At 42.4% G+C, this 15,231-nt stretch overlaps 1 protein-coding gene across 2 annotated transcripts in view; it reads right to left on the bottom strand.

Annotated features, from left to right (window-relative positions):
* Positions 1-3,321: 3,321 nt before the first annotated feature.
* The window catches only part of bmp3 (bone morphogenetic protein 3), a 16,871-nt gene continuing 4,961 nt past the window's right edge, over positions 3,322-15,231 (bottom strand). Inside the window, exons 2-4 of one of the 2 annotated variants that reach the window (XM_031870567.1) lie at positions 11,118-11,840; positions 8,971-9,899; positions 3,322-6,040 (exon numbers count right to left, since the gene is read on the bottom strand). In XM_031870567.1, coding sequence (XP_031726427.1) covers positions 5,849-6,040; positions 8,971-9,899; positions 11,118-11,394 — 1,398 coding nt within the window. In that variant the 5' untranslated portion in view covers positions 11,395-11,840 and the 3' untranslated portion in view covers positions 3,322-5,848. Of the gene's footprint in view, positions 6,041-8,970; positions 9,900-11,117; positions 11,957-15,231 lie in introns of those variants that run through there. The other variant, XM_031870566.1, reaches the window with a different exon arrangement.

Consider the following 15,231-nt stretch of genomic DNA (forward strand, 5'->3'; position numbering starts at 1 on the left):
GCTCCATTTAGAGTCAAACAGACCATAAAGCAGGGGATGCTTTAGGGCGGGGCTACACGGTGATTGACAGGTCGCTGCCGTATCCGGCGTCACTCCTTCGCATTCCAAATTTGTTAACTTCCGTTCATCGGTTCCAAAAATAACATCATGGCAATGGCGTAATCCAAGATGGCGACGACGAAATCGCCGAACTCGCTCATTGGTCCACAAACCAATGGGTGACATCACAATGACTACGTCCATTTCTTATATACAGTCTATGGTTGCAATGGATCAACCCTCACCCAAATGGAACACAGCTGGCAGTGTTTGGTTTGTGGGAAGCCAGTAAGGGATCAAGTCCTTGGATGTTTGTTGCACTTGTGCAAAGTAGTCCTGAATAAAAAACACATGTATGCGTTACCCTTCAGCATCAGAATGAGACGCTCAAGGATTTAAAACTAACACCAATGTAAACCCATGAGTGTCATTATTAGACGGACATGTTATTTAAGAGCGAGAAGGCAAAGAATGAGTAGAACGAGTTGGTGGATGCGTCAAACAAACAGGACTTTTACTCAGAGGACCGATGTTTGTTTTTTTGTTTGAAACCAAAAGTTGAGAGATAATTACTGACGGCTTTATGTCACGTGACCTTGTGTTGTTTCGTTGGAATGTTAACCACACGCAAACCTTCAGCCTCAAGATACTACGTCTACATTATAGTGATGCTGGAGGCTTCTCCTCAAGCGGCAAAATATGAGGAGTAGGAATGAGATCAAGTTGGGTAACGAGAATGAGCTCTGCAATGTCATTTTGAAAATTTTAACAACCTAGAATTTCTGCAGTTCTGATTCCCTAAGATAACTTTTAAATTGCAAACTTTTGACCTAATGTGCTTGAGTCTACAGTTCCAGTTATTTATGCGTTAAAGCTCTGGGTTTACAAAATGTCGGACTGGAGCTAGCGCTCAGAAGTGTTGCACAAAAGACAACAGTGAGAACAATTCAAAAGGCCAATGTTGTCCTATTCAATCACGGATTGTGCCAATGACAGAGGGAAGCGACTTCAAAAACTCAACATTTGATGCTTTGTTATCTTTGCTGTAGTTCCAAAGTTCGTAGAGTTATTGATTACAGCTTTAGCTTTGCTAAGCTAGCCTGCAGGCTAAGTCACGCAGGCTTCATCTCATAACAGTTTGGAGGGAGTAAGATCCGTGTTCTGTGTCACAGTATTATGTTTTCACATTCCTTAATCGATCTACGCCCCTTTTGATAATCTTTTACAGATACTTCTAAAATATTATTTTCAGGGCCCTCATGATGGCTCCAGATGTGGTTGGTGGGGAAATTGGTGATGCAGCTGCAAAGTCTCTATTTTCTAACAGCCGAGGGAATTTGGGATTACATGTGCAGCGTGTTTACGTCTGTTGAGGAATGGAGGTGTGTGTGTGTGTGTGTGTGTGTGTGTGTGGAGGAGATATGTGTGGAGATGACATTGCAAATAAGGAAAGCAACTTGAGAACAAACAGATTCCAGAGAGGAGATTCAACTTTTCCACTTTCGCACCAGTGTCCCACACATGAAGCATCTGAGCTGAAGCATCCAGAGCTCCTTTCGCCGACAGCGTTATCCTCACAGCCCAAACTAGACACCCGAAAAAAACATGAACACCTTCCCCTCTTAGTGTGAGTTATAGATTGTGAGCATCCAGCGGCACGGTGAAGAAATATTTACCTTTTGGAAGCTGAGTCAATTATTATTCCCAGCTTCACAAGGAGAAGGGAAGTGATGTGAGGAGAAGCAGCGAAGAGGCCAAACTGAGCAGAAGATCTTCACGGTTTACCACGAGGGGAGCTTATATATGTATTTTCCATTTTTAAATATTTGAGGTTTACAGTGAATTGACTGTGTCTATGTATATACTGTATACTGTAAAGCACAAGCATCAAAAATACACAATTTATACAAGCCAAGCTCCTTGTTCCTTTATGTAAACTTTAAAAACTGGGGTGAGTGTATTTTGTAAATCACATACAGTATATATATATATATATATATATATATATATATATATATATACACACACTGAGTGGTGAATGTGTGTACAGTATGTGCAGTACAGTGTGTGATAACGTCTGTGTGTGGAAGCACCTGGAATTCTTGGAGAAGCTGTGGCCTTAAGATGATGACTACTGAATTCAGGATACAGCTGTTTGTTAATATTTTCAGATGGAGTTTCTGCTTTTTTCATTTTGTAATTGAATCAAATAGTTTTCTTGGATAGGTCTGTTTCATTTTTTTATTTTATGTGACAATGGATTATTATTATTTATTTCATTTTCTTACCAATATTTGCAGACCTTTTCTCCTTGTGGACATCTTGACTTGGCAAACACAGTTATGTAATGTAATGACATTAAAATAGCTGCAATTCAACTTCATATATTTAACCTGACTTCATGTTGTTTGGCAGAAGGTTATGTTTGTAAAGACGACATGAACATGTTTAACCTCGCCTACGAAGCTTTGATTGGCCGATTGTTTCAAACAGCAGCCAATGAGCAAATAGTTGTCCTACTTGAACTACTGAAGAAGTCAGAGATATGGGCAGAAGTTCTGAGGTCCACAGTGTCCCTGTTATAGAACACACTGCTTTACAGGGCCCCCAAATAAAAACATCCATCATTAATGTGATCTTCACTTTTGCTTTACTGCAATGACGAGTCAAAATATCTGCCACCAGAACGGCCTGCTGCTTAATGTGTGTGGATTCATGGCTGAACTGTACCTCAAAATAAAGTTTTGCAAAAACAGGAATGCCAAACTGTTGAAAGATTTTGGAATTTTTAAGCTTTTACACGTCTTAAAAAAGGCAATTGCTAACAAGTGTCTTAACGTCCTCACCAGAACACTCGTCCTCCTTTAGCTTCGCGGTGGTGACGTGACGTCACGTGACCGTGGTGGAGTTCCTTTATAGCCAAACGTTTTCTGATCGATTGCATTCACGCTTCAAATGTCAGAAATGTGAAGATTGTTAATTTGTGAAGATTATCTTTCGGACCAAAAACTAAGTATCATAAATGTTTGTTTTCCACAGAGTTTATTCTCTGCAAGAATCCAAAATCCAAATTTTGTTTCTGTCCAGAGAACCAGCGCGATGCAAACTTGGCTGCAAAAATACGTCATCCCTGCAGCACTCTATAGATGAGAGAGAGGGAGGGATGAAGGAAACCCATTTTGAGTATTTTTGCTTTGTTTGGGTGTTTTGTGCCAGTACCCTTCAAAGCCTTCAGGCCTAGAACCCCCCCCCCGCCCCCCCCCAAACAACCTAGATAGATCTGAGTCTTGCATACTTTTATTCATTTCTTTGAATGCTTTGTAAGGATGGTCAGAGCACAGAGGGGGGAGGGACCTTTAAACAAATGTCCACCACAGATATAAAGACCTTCCACATGTCAGAGCTCTGGTCCCCCTTTCACCAGACCACACCTGTACAAGATATGCAACATACAGAAAAATAAATAGATGCATGTTAAAGGGTCATTTCCATATACAAATATATTTTATGAAGCTTATTGTACAAGCATTTTCTGTTGTGTGTTTTTTTTTACCTACAGCCTAACATGTACAGGATAGGATTGAACAGTAAACTGCTGATATACTGTACTGTGTATGAATGTCTCTGATCTCTCCGAAAGACACCGGTGAAGTTTGGAAACGGGTTTGAGTCTCAATCGCACCAAAAGAAGAAAAAAAGGCCACAAAAACGACTCGTCAGTCGTTGTCGTCTGCACTGTTGTACTGGCACAACCAGAGGACGCCGCTTCATTCTACAGCACACGCTGATAGAACCTGTATTGGCACAAGATGGGGAAGCACAGACTGGAAAAAAAAGTGTCAGTACAAAATATATAAAGTTAAAAAATCTGCCCTTCGCTATTGACACAAAATAAATGTCTCTGAGATATCAAAATACTTTGAGAGTAAATTCCACTGGCGATCATGCGTATCAAAAGAATCTGCACTATGTTCTCTCATTGTGGAAACGTTTTTCCAGCTGCTTGCTTTGACTTCAACTTCATTGCAAACTGAGTTCAGTTCTCCGAACAGGCGACGAATCAAGTCAGACTGTTTGGAAATCAGAAATACACCCATTCAAGAGGCACTTCTATCTCAAAGAGACATCACACCGTCATCAACATATAGTGAGCTATGTACAAAAACAATATACAAGTCTATGGAAAAAACAGGTTTGCTGCTATATTTCAGACTATTTGCTCTGAATAAATATTTGGTTTTATGAACTGACATCAACGCACAACTCAAGGCAACATTACGACGTGTTCACTGCTCATCCTGGTTGTTCGATGTTGACCTGACGTGATCGAATAGCCGTCATGATTTATGTAGAAAACAGATCAGCTCTCCCAGATCATTTATTATATTACATGTATTGCTCAACTTTTTTTTTTATCGGAATCTGATGAGAAAATCTGAGTGAAAACTGGGTATTAAAATCCCAGAGGCATTCTTAATCATGTTGACGAACTCTGGCGCATAACACACGGCTCATTTTAGTTTGCTCTTATTAGAAGAAACACTTTAAGAGCCGACGAGGACAAAGTCTACTTTAAACTACAGATCACAGGTTCTTTTCTGTGATCTGTACATTAGCTATTTTCAACCTATTTTGTTATCTTAGTTGATGAAAACACATTTCTAGAAGCAGTTTTCTTCATAAAAGTCATTCTATGCTGTAAATTCATATATTTAAACAGGAAGTCACGGCAACATGTTCTGAACTTCAACAATGCCAAAAACAAATAGTTTCAGCCTGATATCAGGCTCATTGGAACCATGAGTATTAATCCTCTATGCCCGCCAAGTCCCACGACTTATTCGATTTCTTTCTGAGCTCATCAGGATTTTTTTAAATATACACACGCATGAAATGAATTTTAGATGGCTGTGGTTTAACACTTGTATTAAACACACAGTGACAGCCCTTGTTCCATGTCGTACTTTCTCCTTTTGATACGCCGCATCCCTTTATCTTTCAAAATCACATCTGAAGTTTGCTTGTCGAACATTTTCTTGGCGTAAAATAAATGGTGTAATGGGTCTCCTCCAAAAACTCCGCATATAATAAACTCTTAAAATGTGGGTTCTGTACAACAATGGAGCAGTGATGTAAAACACAAATACGTACGGCTGTCTACTGTACCGTCACAATGTCTGGCTTTGGAATCTAATATATCTCTCTATAGCAGCCAAGCCAATAATTATACAATAACTTCTCATATAGTGAATAACACAGTGATAGTACAGACATAAATACATACAAATAGTAACAAAAAACCATGCAAGTGCGAGCATAGGTGACTTGGCGGCGACGACCAAAGGACAACTTCAAAGCTGTGAAGGAGAGAAAGACGAGGCGTTAGTTCAAACATTCCTTCAGTTCTCTTCTCTCTTACGCCTCGATCGGTGTTTGTATATCGTGATAGCGAGTTTACGATTCAGTCGCCCAACGGATAACCGAGCAGCGGAGACATGACGATAAAACCGCGGTGTCGTTGGTGAAGTCGGAGCGTGGAGTGTTTCCTCTACGGGAGGATAACTCACGCGACTCCTTTCCTTCCCACAAACAGACAAGCCTCCTCTTCACCTGGAACAACAGGCAGTAGCTCTCCTACAGTGCGAAGGGGAAGTTGTGTCCAAACGGGTGTTTGTAAGTGAATGAGTGTCCGAGGATCGGGAGGAGAGGGTGTCGTTTGGGGCTGCAAGTGTGTCGATATATATTTTTTTTCTTTTCTGTGAGTTTTATGTGAACAGGCATTCAATGACATAAACAATAAAATAAAAAACTATCTACAGGCGCATGAATCTACAGTCATGTTGGGGTAGACTTTCAGCACCACGTTCTTGTCCTCGTCGAAGAAGAGGATGCTGAGGGAAGACATCTTCTCCGGGACGCAGCACGGCTCGGGGATGCCGGGGACGACGCCCACCGCCCGCACTATGCTCTGGATGGTGGCGTGGTTAGAGGGCTTCAGAGCCTGAAGGGACAACAAGGATACAAAAGGATTTAATGTGGCCAGAAAAGAGACAGACATTTTGTATTGGAGACGTCCATAATCAAAACCAGTCACTTTTAGAAGCAAAAGTTCCATTGATGCACTTTGATTCCTGATTGTTTTGTAGCAGAATGTGTTTGTTTCGCACCTTGTGACATGACTTTCTTTTTAAATGCACGCAAAGAGAAGATTTCTAACAACTTGGGTCTTATATATACTGTTTTGTTCCTTTTGCGAGTTAATTGCCAAGACCACAGAGAGCGATGTCACTAAAAAGAAGTCTGACAGGGCGAAAAACAGAGAGCGGCCAGACGTTCAGGTTTTTTAAAACCCCCATTTAATGGTATAAATATCAGCCTAAATGTCCATTGGTAACATCTGATACAGTTCACAGACCAGGTTCCTAGTTCAGTTATGAACTACCGTGCTAAAGGTAGTGGAATGAGGGAAATGTGGGGTGTGCTTACGTTCGGTTTCACTTCCAATTAAAGTGGTTTAGATAATCTTGATAGTTGATCATCTGACTGCTCGTTTCAGGCCTCATCTAACTTTGCTGTAGTGACGTTATCTATCATCTATGAGAATAAGACCCAGGTTGGAATTTACCGGAATTTACCTACCATTAAGAGTCCTGGAGGGCAAATAGGATTTGTTCTGATCAGAGTTTAGCAAAACTAGGTTTAAAATGAGTTAATTCAGATTTAAAATGATGCAGAGCTGCGTTGCACAATTAAAAATGAATCTCGGTTTAGTAAATCCAAGTTTAACCCAAAACCAATTAGAGTTTAATTAATATGACACTTGATAACCCAAATTTTAACAAATTGCTGTCGCAACCGTGTAAGTAGGCTACAAAAAGGTTTGTGTGTGGGTGGGCTGGCGTTTACTTTCACCAGCATCATAAAACTGAACTGGGTTGAGTCTTAACTTTCCACGAGGAAGTTGTTTAATTTTTGTTTCAAATGTAATCTTTCTTAATTTGAAGCTAGTTTTAAAGTTTGCTGCAACATGATTTAAAGTTGAGCCATGAATGCAACCTAGCCTCTGTGTTTTACAGCATCTATCCTTTAGATCATATTGATCATCGTTCATAGCTATCAATTGCATTTTGATGAGGAACTTATTTTCTCCCCACTTCCGTTTGTTTTTGGAACCGTAGTCAGGGTCGGGGTGGATGTTTGGGTCAAACAAACACAGAACTTTCACCCAGGAGAGCGCTGTCTGTGTCCCGTGTGAAACCAAAGCTCAAACTGATTTTAACTGACGTCCGTAACTTAAATAACGTAACGAAGAACTTACTTTAAGTCGAGCCGTGATGTTTTTAACTAAACATAACCAAGTAGTTTTGTTGCGTTTTGTTTTGTTTGTTTCACTTTACAACGTCAATCACATGTTTTAAACTGCATAATCTGGGAGAAATATCAGTTTCTCTGAAAACATAACTGAGGATGCAATTTAGTTCTATGGGAACACAATTTAGTAAGAGACGGGTTTGATGTAGCACACAATTAACAGAATGTCCAACAAGCAGCTACAGCGAGATCAAAACCTGACTGCTGTCTCCGTCCCCAGCAGTTCACACACCTGATCAGCTGCTTCATGTCTTAGCAGGGTCCAATAAGTGACAGGGCACCTTTTAATAGCAGCTATTAACAGCTTCTAAAACTTCAGGCTGTCAACGGAGAAACAACATCACAGGATCACAGGCAGAAAGCCTACAGGAGAGGGAGGGGGTCGCCTCAGGCCCCACTTCTGGGACTAATTACGTCCGACTACAAAGGCCGGCGACTCCGAGGTAATGAATTAAGTGGATGGATCTCGTGCATTCCGGCCATGTTTAGAATACCTGTGATGTTATCTTGCCACGGGTGGGCCGCAAGCAACGAGGGGAGCTGAACAGGTTTCTTTATTTCTCTCACTTCTTTGTAAGTTCTTTCAAATGTGTGAATGTTTCCTGAAGAGAAACTTTAAGGAACGGACTAAAACCGAGTTGCTTCCTCAAAGGTGCTTGTCCGTTTTCCACGAGCATGGTTATAAAGTTGTATTGATTTTTAAATGTTCAGGTCAGCCACCTGCCCTTCAGGACGTTGTTCATCTGAGCTGGACTATTTGTCAATTTTTGCTGTAGTTTGACACATTTATTTTACATTTTTGGTAAAGTTGGACTTCGCTTTGGACTAACCTGTTTCTTTGTATTAAATAAAGTGAGTTCTGATGCGTATCTTTAAAGATTTAATGACCGTAAGATAAACTCTAGAAGATAAAAGCATCAGCTACCACTCTATCCTGGAAGTTGAAGATAAAAGCAGATGGCACACATTTATCTCGGTTTCTTTGTCATTATCATCTATAATAGAAGACAGATCGGCTTCAGGGACTTCTGATATTAATGTTATCCAAGTGAAGCTGCTCTGTTTACATAATGTATACCATACTGGCTGAAGAAAAGCCCAGTCGTATGTACTGCATGTTGAGTTCTGGCATCATATCATGTGTGTTGTTAATATGTATCTGAACCAGAGCATCTAAAGCACATTTATATAAATATTCTTGACAAAACAGATTAAGAAGCAGGCAAAAGAACTGAAGGTTTTAAATCTGAGGTTGAAATTGAAAGAAAAACTAATGAATCTATTGGCAGAGAAGAAACACAACCCAGTCGAACAATGGTTCCAACCCTTTTGACTTGTGACCCTGACAAAACCAAAACAATGTCTTATTGTAACCCATTGACACAAGTTGCATTTGTCTACGGTTTTGAGTAAATTCTAAAGGCCTAAAACCGTCAAATAAACCAGTTATTGCAAGAAAACCCCCAATTTTGGTGGAACATCTGGAGAACTTTGCCTGCTTTCCCCTTACTGACCCCTCCGGTTGGCAACCATTGCAGAAGTGCTTCACGAGAGTCTCACCTTTGGCATGGGGAACTGGCAGGACCCTGAGCAGTAGTAGGCATCGAACGACTTGGGTGATATAATCCATTCACTCCATCCGATGTCGGCAAAGTCCACTTTCAGGTATCTCCGAGCGCAGTTCCTGGGCTCGTTCCACTGCTTCTTTCGCGCCTTTTTAATCGTCTGCTCGTCGAACTGCAGCAGAGGCATCTTGTGCCGCTGATTCTTGCGCATTTTTTTGCGTGGCCGACGGGCCTGCTTGTTTTCGAAAGGCTCGTACGGGCTCGCCTCGTCCCACCCGGGCGTCTCGTACGGATACTCAGGCCCGGGGAGTTCGTTGTTTTGCAGCGGGAGCAGGACGTTCACCGAGCGCTTGCCTCTGGGCGACGGCTGCTGCTCTTGTTCCGTGTCGTTTCGCTCACGCAGTCCCAGTTTTTGGAAGCCGTGCGAGACGGAGGCCTCCCCTCCCACCGGGTGGTGCCTCTGGAGGGTGGCTACCACGCTCTCCGGTTCTGAAATGGCCGAGTCGTTGGCGTAGACCAGGATGTAGGGCGAGCGGTCGGACAGGAGCTTCTTCCACGGCTGGGGCCCTTGTGAAGCCACGTCGATCCCAATGAGCAGCTCGCCGTGCTGTTTGGCCTGGTCGACCACGCGGGTTACGTCCTTCCACTGCCAAGATATGAAGTCCCTGTAGAGGGTGGACACGTTGATCCGAAAGTGTCCGAGAGTCCTTATCTTGTTATCCACAGAGGCGAAGCTCCAGATGACCATGTGGATGTGGTTGTGCCTCCGGGGGCCGTGGCGAGCACAGCTTTTGGACCGGGAGCAGCCAGTGGTGCTGTTGTGAAGGTCTCCGATGTAATAATGAAGAGTGGCGGACAGAACGTCCTCCGACTTGGTGAGGGAGGTGAGGTTGAAAATCTGCAGCTGCTTCTTGTTTATCGTACCTGTGTATATGATGAATAAAATAATTTACACAGCTGTACAAGACATCAGTGTTTTTACTTTTTCCTGATCCAACATTTTCTCAGTCACACAGATATTGTTGCTTTTATTTGCCCAGGTTGTGAAATATCCATCTCCATCTCAACACCCACTACACTACACTTTTAAAAGGCAGCTTTTCTTAAAAAGATAGAAGTTTCACTGAAAACCTTCCACAGTGACATCTGTGGACCATCCAGAAGAACCAGGACAGAGCCTCTGGAAAGATCTGTTTCTGTTTACTTTAAAAAAATATATGATATTTAAATTCTTTAAACTACACAACTGAAATTCCACTCATCTCCATTGTTGAGGGATGGAAGCAGAAATCTCAAATATCTCAACACGTTGGCCATTAAGTGTCTGCGTGGCTAGATACCACTGAGGGTGAGAACATGTGTTTGTGATCTGAGAACTGACCCTTTATGTGCTTATGACATACAGCCACCAGGCGATAGGAGGCAGTATAATCTCACAAACTCTGACCCTATGTGGAAACTGGTCGTCTTTAATGCTGCACACGTCCAAGTGATAATAACACGGCGTGGCCTGAAAGCAATTTAGAGTTTAAAAGAGATACGTTATTAGTAAAAGTTCCTGGTGGAAACACTAATAAAATCATCTTAAATGCAGAAGCTCACTGCGGTGAAAAACTCTCCAGTTCTGCCGCAGTATACGGGCAGGCTGGGCAGCGGCCAGATGTTGGCTCGGGAGAAAAAAGAAAAAGCGGGTCCAGATTATCTGACACTGAAATCTTAAGGTGAGAAAACAAAAATATGTAAAAAACGATTTTGCATGCAGAGCTCTGATGCGGAATATCTGCTACTGGCGCAGGGAGGGAACGGGTAACAGGTTGATCACACTCCCATGACTGGATCAACAGGTGTATCTCGGTGTCAGCACGTGAATGTGGACGGCACCAGTTTTCACGTTTAAAACAAAATCGATTTTAAAATTTAAATCAGGATAATAAACATGTTTCTCCTTAAATGCTGAAAATCTTTTTTGATGTGCCTAAATTGCGCACAATGTATGTGGCGACGCAGCTGGGTGCACTTGTAAAGGGCGGATTATTTCACTTGAAGGCAGAAGATGTTGTCAAATCCATCTTTATATAAAACAAAATGGTAAACTCTCTCCAACTCAGTGTTGTTAACGTGCGTAAAACTTTGGACACCTACCCCAGTGCGCTTTGAAGCTGCGGACAGTGTTGCCGTCCTTGAAGGGAAACCCAGCCCGGTTGTACTTCGCGTAAAGCATCTGCATGTGTTCCGTCATTGTATCCTGTAATAGCAGATCCCGGTCGTCTTTCGCGGCCTGCTTATCATCCTCCGAACGCGTAAAATCCACCTTCCGACTGACGGGGAAACTGTCCGTTTTCAGCATCGCGCAGTATCCAACGCACAGATAACTCCATCCGTACAGCAGCACGACCACAAACCGAGAGTGGAGAGCCATGCTCGAGCCAAAAGTGAAGGTAACAGCAGAAAAAAGTCACAGTTGTAGGAAAACCTAGCACGTTTCCAAAAGTGGCATCTATCTCCAAAAAGACATATCATCACCTAAGGGGTCCCCTCTTAGAAAGTGATACATCACCTTTTGACACCAGCCACAGCAAGAGAGGAAGGTGGGCAAGAAAAAAAAACAACAGTGATCCAAGTTGTCTTTTGGAAAGTTGCAGGTCTCAACGTGTTACAGTCAGTAAATGATTAAAGTTCCGGCGCACTGCAGAAGGTGTAACGGAACAGATGCGGCAGAACTAAGCCGCTAAAACAGCGACGCTCTTGGTTTTGTGTCCGAGCTCTGAGTTGATTTCAGGACCAGCAGCCAACCGTTCCCCCCGTCTCAGCTTTCATTGAAGGTAAAGCATGTTGTGCTTGGTATTATAGGACTTGTGGGACCAGCTGGGTATTCCTCACACACACACACACACACACACACACGCGCGCACACACGCGCACACACACCCAAAGAGAGAGAGAGAGAGAGAGAGAGAGAGAGATTCCTGTTCAAGATACTTTTACGCACATTCAGCCTGGGGGCAAATTATCTAATGTTATCTTGAGCTGAAGGAGGTTGTTTTGTCAGTTGATTCGAGACGGATCTTTAAAAAAACGTTTCATTGAAAGGACATTCCGCCGATTTATTGAAGTGATTTTTTTTTTTGTTGAATATCTAAACTGCTGCCACAGAGCAGCCCCCCCGTGCGTAATTTCTACTCCGCAGAGCTGTGCGTCTGGGCCGCGCTGCTGCTGAATGCAGCGGGCTTATTCTCGGCATTAAAGGCTCTCTCCCCTATTTAGTTTAGTTCAATGGAGTTAAGCACACACATCCTGTACCATCACGGTCCGATCCGGATGCTGTACTGTGCCCCCCTCCCCACCGTCCCCCCAAAAACAGCCCATCCAGGCGGGGTTTAAACGCCCAGCCGCCCTCCAACCCTCCACCCCCACCCCGCCACTGGGCTTCTCTTTCAGGGGCACTCGGGAGGAAATGATTAGGGCATTTCCCCGCCCTTGGACATCTGATGGCAATAATATTAGCATGCCGTGTCCCTCGTAGCAGTCAACACACTGAGCGGGTTTAACCCCTTCAACCGGGAGAGATGGGCAGCAGAGTGAAGTAACAAGAACCTGACTGGAATAATCAATCAATGAATCAGAGCTCTCTCCCCCAGACCTGTAGTGCATAGAGATAAAGGAGATAAGCAAGATAAAAGATCCATCACCACAACTTTGGAAGACACCAACTTGGTTTGTCTGACTCGTACTGCAGAAGCCTCGTATTAACTTCAAATAAACTTTGTGATCAATTTATTTTACTCAGAACTGTGGATCTGGTGCCCCATCTCTTAAATAGGAATAATCACAGCAAAAAAGAACTGTTCTAATGTACACATGTGCATCGGACTGTTGTTTCAAGACTCATGTTTTAATCCAATAAAGGAACGTAGTCAGGAGCTCTTCTCAAAGTGGGCCCTGAAGCTTTCTGATTGGAGCAAATCACAAAAAGACGTCGTAATTAGAACATTTATTGAGTTTCAATTGTCGTTGTTACTGCACTGTATTAATGATACATGTGAGTGTGAACATGACCATGCACAGCATGATTCAAATTGGGCTTGTTGATCTTTTTTGTTGTTGTTTTACTGCCGTTTTCAGTAACTGATGAAAAAGTGAAGTTGTTTAAACAATCTGAATAACGGTGAATTCATTTAGTTTAACATATTGATGAATGCAGTTGTACACGGCCACACGTTAACATTTGATGCAGAGTCCAGCGTTGCATTGTCTGAACATCACAACTGTTACCAGCCAGACACATGTATAGAATATATGAATCCAAGTCATCAGTCCTTACTGCTTTGATCAATAATGTCATCTTTTAGACATGTGAATCTCCACCGTGCCATAGTGTCATTATGTGTGCTTCAAATTTGAGTTGATGCAGAACTTTTCAAATGCTGCTGGTTATTAATGTCAAACAAGACGCTGTTAAAACAGAAGTCAAACTTCATGAAGTGACATGAAATAATATATATACTTTAACCATAAAATAACCATTTAGATATCAATTAAAGTCTTATTATAATTAAAAGAATACACAGTTCCTCCAAGAAGAAGGAGAAACATCTTGATGAATAGAAGTTGACAACAGCAAAACTATATAATAACGCTCCTCTCACACAACTCCTGCAGTTTAATTAAAGTTAGTAAACGGATGTTTTTATATAGTTTTACTGCTGTTAAACGCGGCCCCCACAAGAGAAAAACAAGGTTTTCTTAAAGAATTGAAGATAACACGTGGTGATACACAAACTGTCATTTTGTGGGTGAAGTATTCCTCTGAGCTTGTTTTATAGAGAAGACTAAATAGTGCCTTTAATATCTCGGTCCCAGTTATCCACCTCTTTACCTCATGTTGTGTGTATTAGGGGCAAATCTGGCCTCAAACTAATAAACCACGCTTCAGTTAAAAAACCGACAGCTTAAAAGCCCAATAAAAGAAATGAAGAGGGAAATAACTATTTAAATTAGACTTTATTGTGAAATCATCACTATTTACAGACACACCATCCGTCTGGGTGAGTTCCAGCAACTAGTTTGGTCTTTAGGTTTGGTCTTCCACAGAGAAGTAGCGTTTCATGAGCGACACTTGCTTGTTGTTCGTCAGTCCATCTGCATTTTAAAAGTGCCTATTTTGTTCATGCGCACATCTGCTGTTTTGATTGGTAGGTGTTTCGGAGCGACTGATTCCACGTTCGGGGGAGGGGGAGAGAGAGCAGAGCGGGCCGTTTCATCACCGTCACCGGGCCACATGAATGAGCCTGTAAACCTTAAACAGCTGTAGATGACGGGGAAATGTTCATTTGCCACCCGGCCGGTTTGTAGTTCTGACTACCAGCACATGAGAACACAAAGCAGGGCAGATAGAGAGATAGTCAGCCCTCACCCCGAGGTTTCATCTGGCCTTTTAGAGCAAATGACATTCCCGACACAATCATTCGGCTTCATTTGAATGTGCTTCTCATCCTTCTTAGTCCAGTTAGTTTTGTTGTGAGCGCAGCAAAGACTAACCCATTTTTAGTTTTACAGCCGTTTTGACATGAAAAGCTCAAAATAGATGTAAAAAATGTATTTTCAAAGACAACGAAAACACACGGATGGAGAACATCAAATCAAACACCCAGTTAATACCATGTTTCTTATAACTCCTGAAGACTTTCACAAACTTTTATCTTCATCACCCAAGAACAGGCCCACAATTCACTTTAGAAAAACACCACCAACTAAGAAAAGCCCAAACCAGGCCCCCATTCCCCAAACCCCAGCCTTTACAGAACCAGAACCCACATCCCCGTGTCACCGCACATATTGTTTCAATGAGGCTAACCGGGTCTGATTCAGTCACAACAGACAAACAGATGCAGGCTGCAGAGGGCGGCTCAGGGGTATTAGAGGTTTTGTGTTGGAATTAACGAATTTGTTTAAACCTCGTATCTTTCAGCAATAAATTGCAGCTGAATGGATGCGGGCAAATAAGTACAAAGGCACGTTCCACTTTGTCGGTTTAAAGGAATAGTTCAACACGTTGGAACATTTTGATTTATTGCAGAGAGTCAGATGAAAAACACATTCTTCTGTCTTTGCATTTTTATTAAACTACAGTCAGGAGACAGTTCTCTTGGCATGATGGGAAGACAGGAAGCAAGGGAGAAACAGCCTGGCTCTGTCCAAAACTAAAAAAAAAACGATGTTGTCTTGGCCGGGAGAGCAAGACCCCCCCCCCCCCCCC

Source organism: Anarrhichthys ocellatus, unplaced genomic scaffold, assembly GCF_004355925.1.
Source record: "Anarrhichthys ocellatus isolate YVR2014 unplaced genomic scaffold, GSC_Weel_1.0 scaffold53, whole genome shotgun sequence".
Lineage (NCBI taxonomy): Eukaryota > Metazoa > Chordata > Actinopteri > Perciformes > Anarhichadidae > Anarrhichthys > Anarrhichthys ocellatus.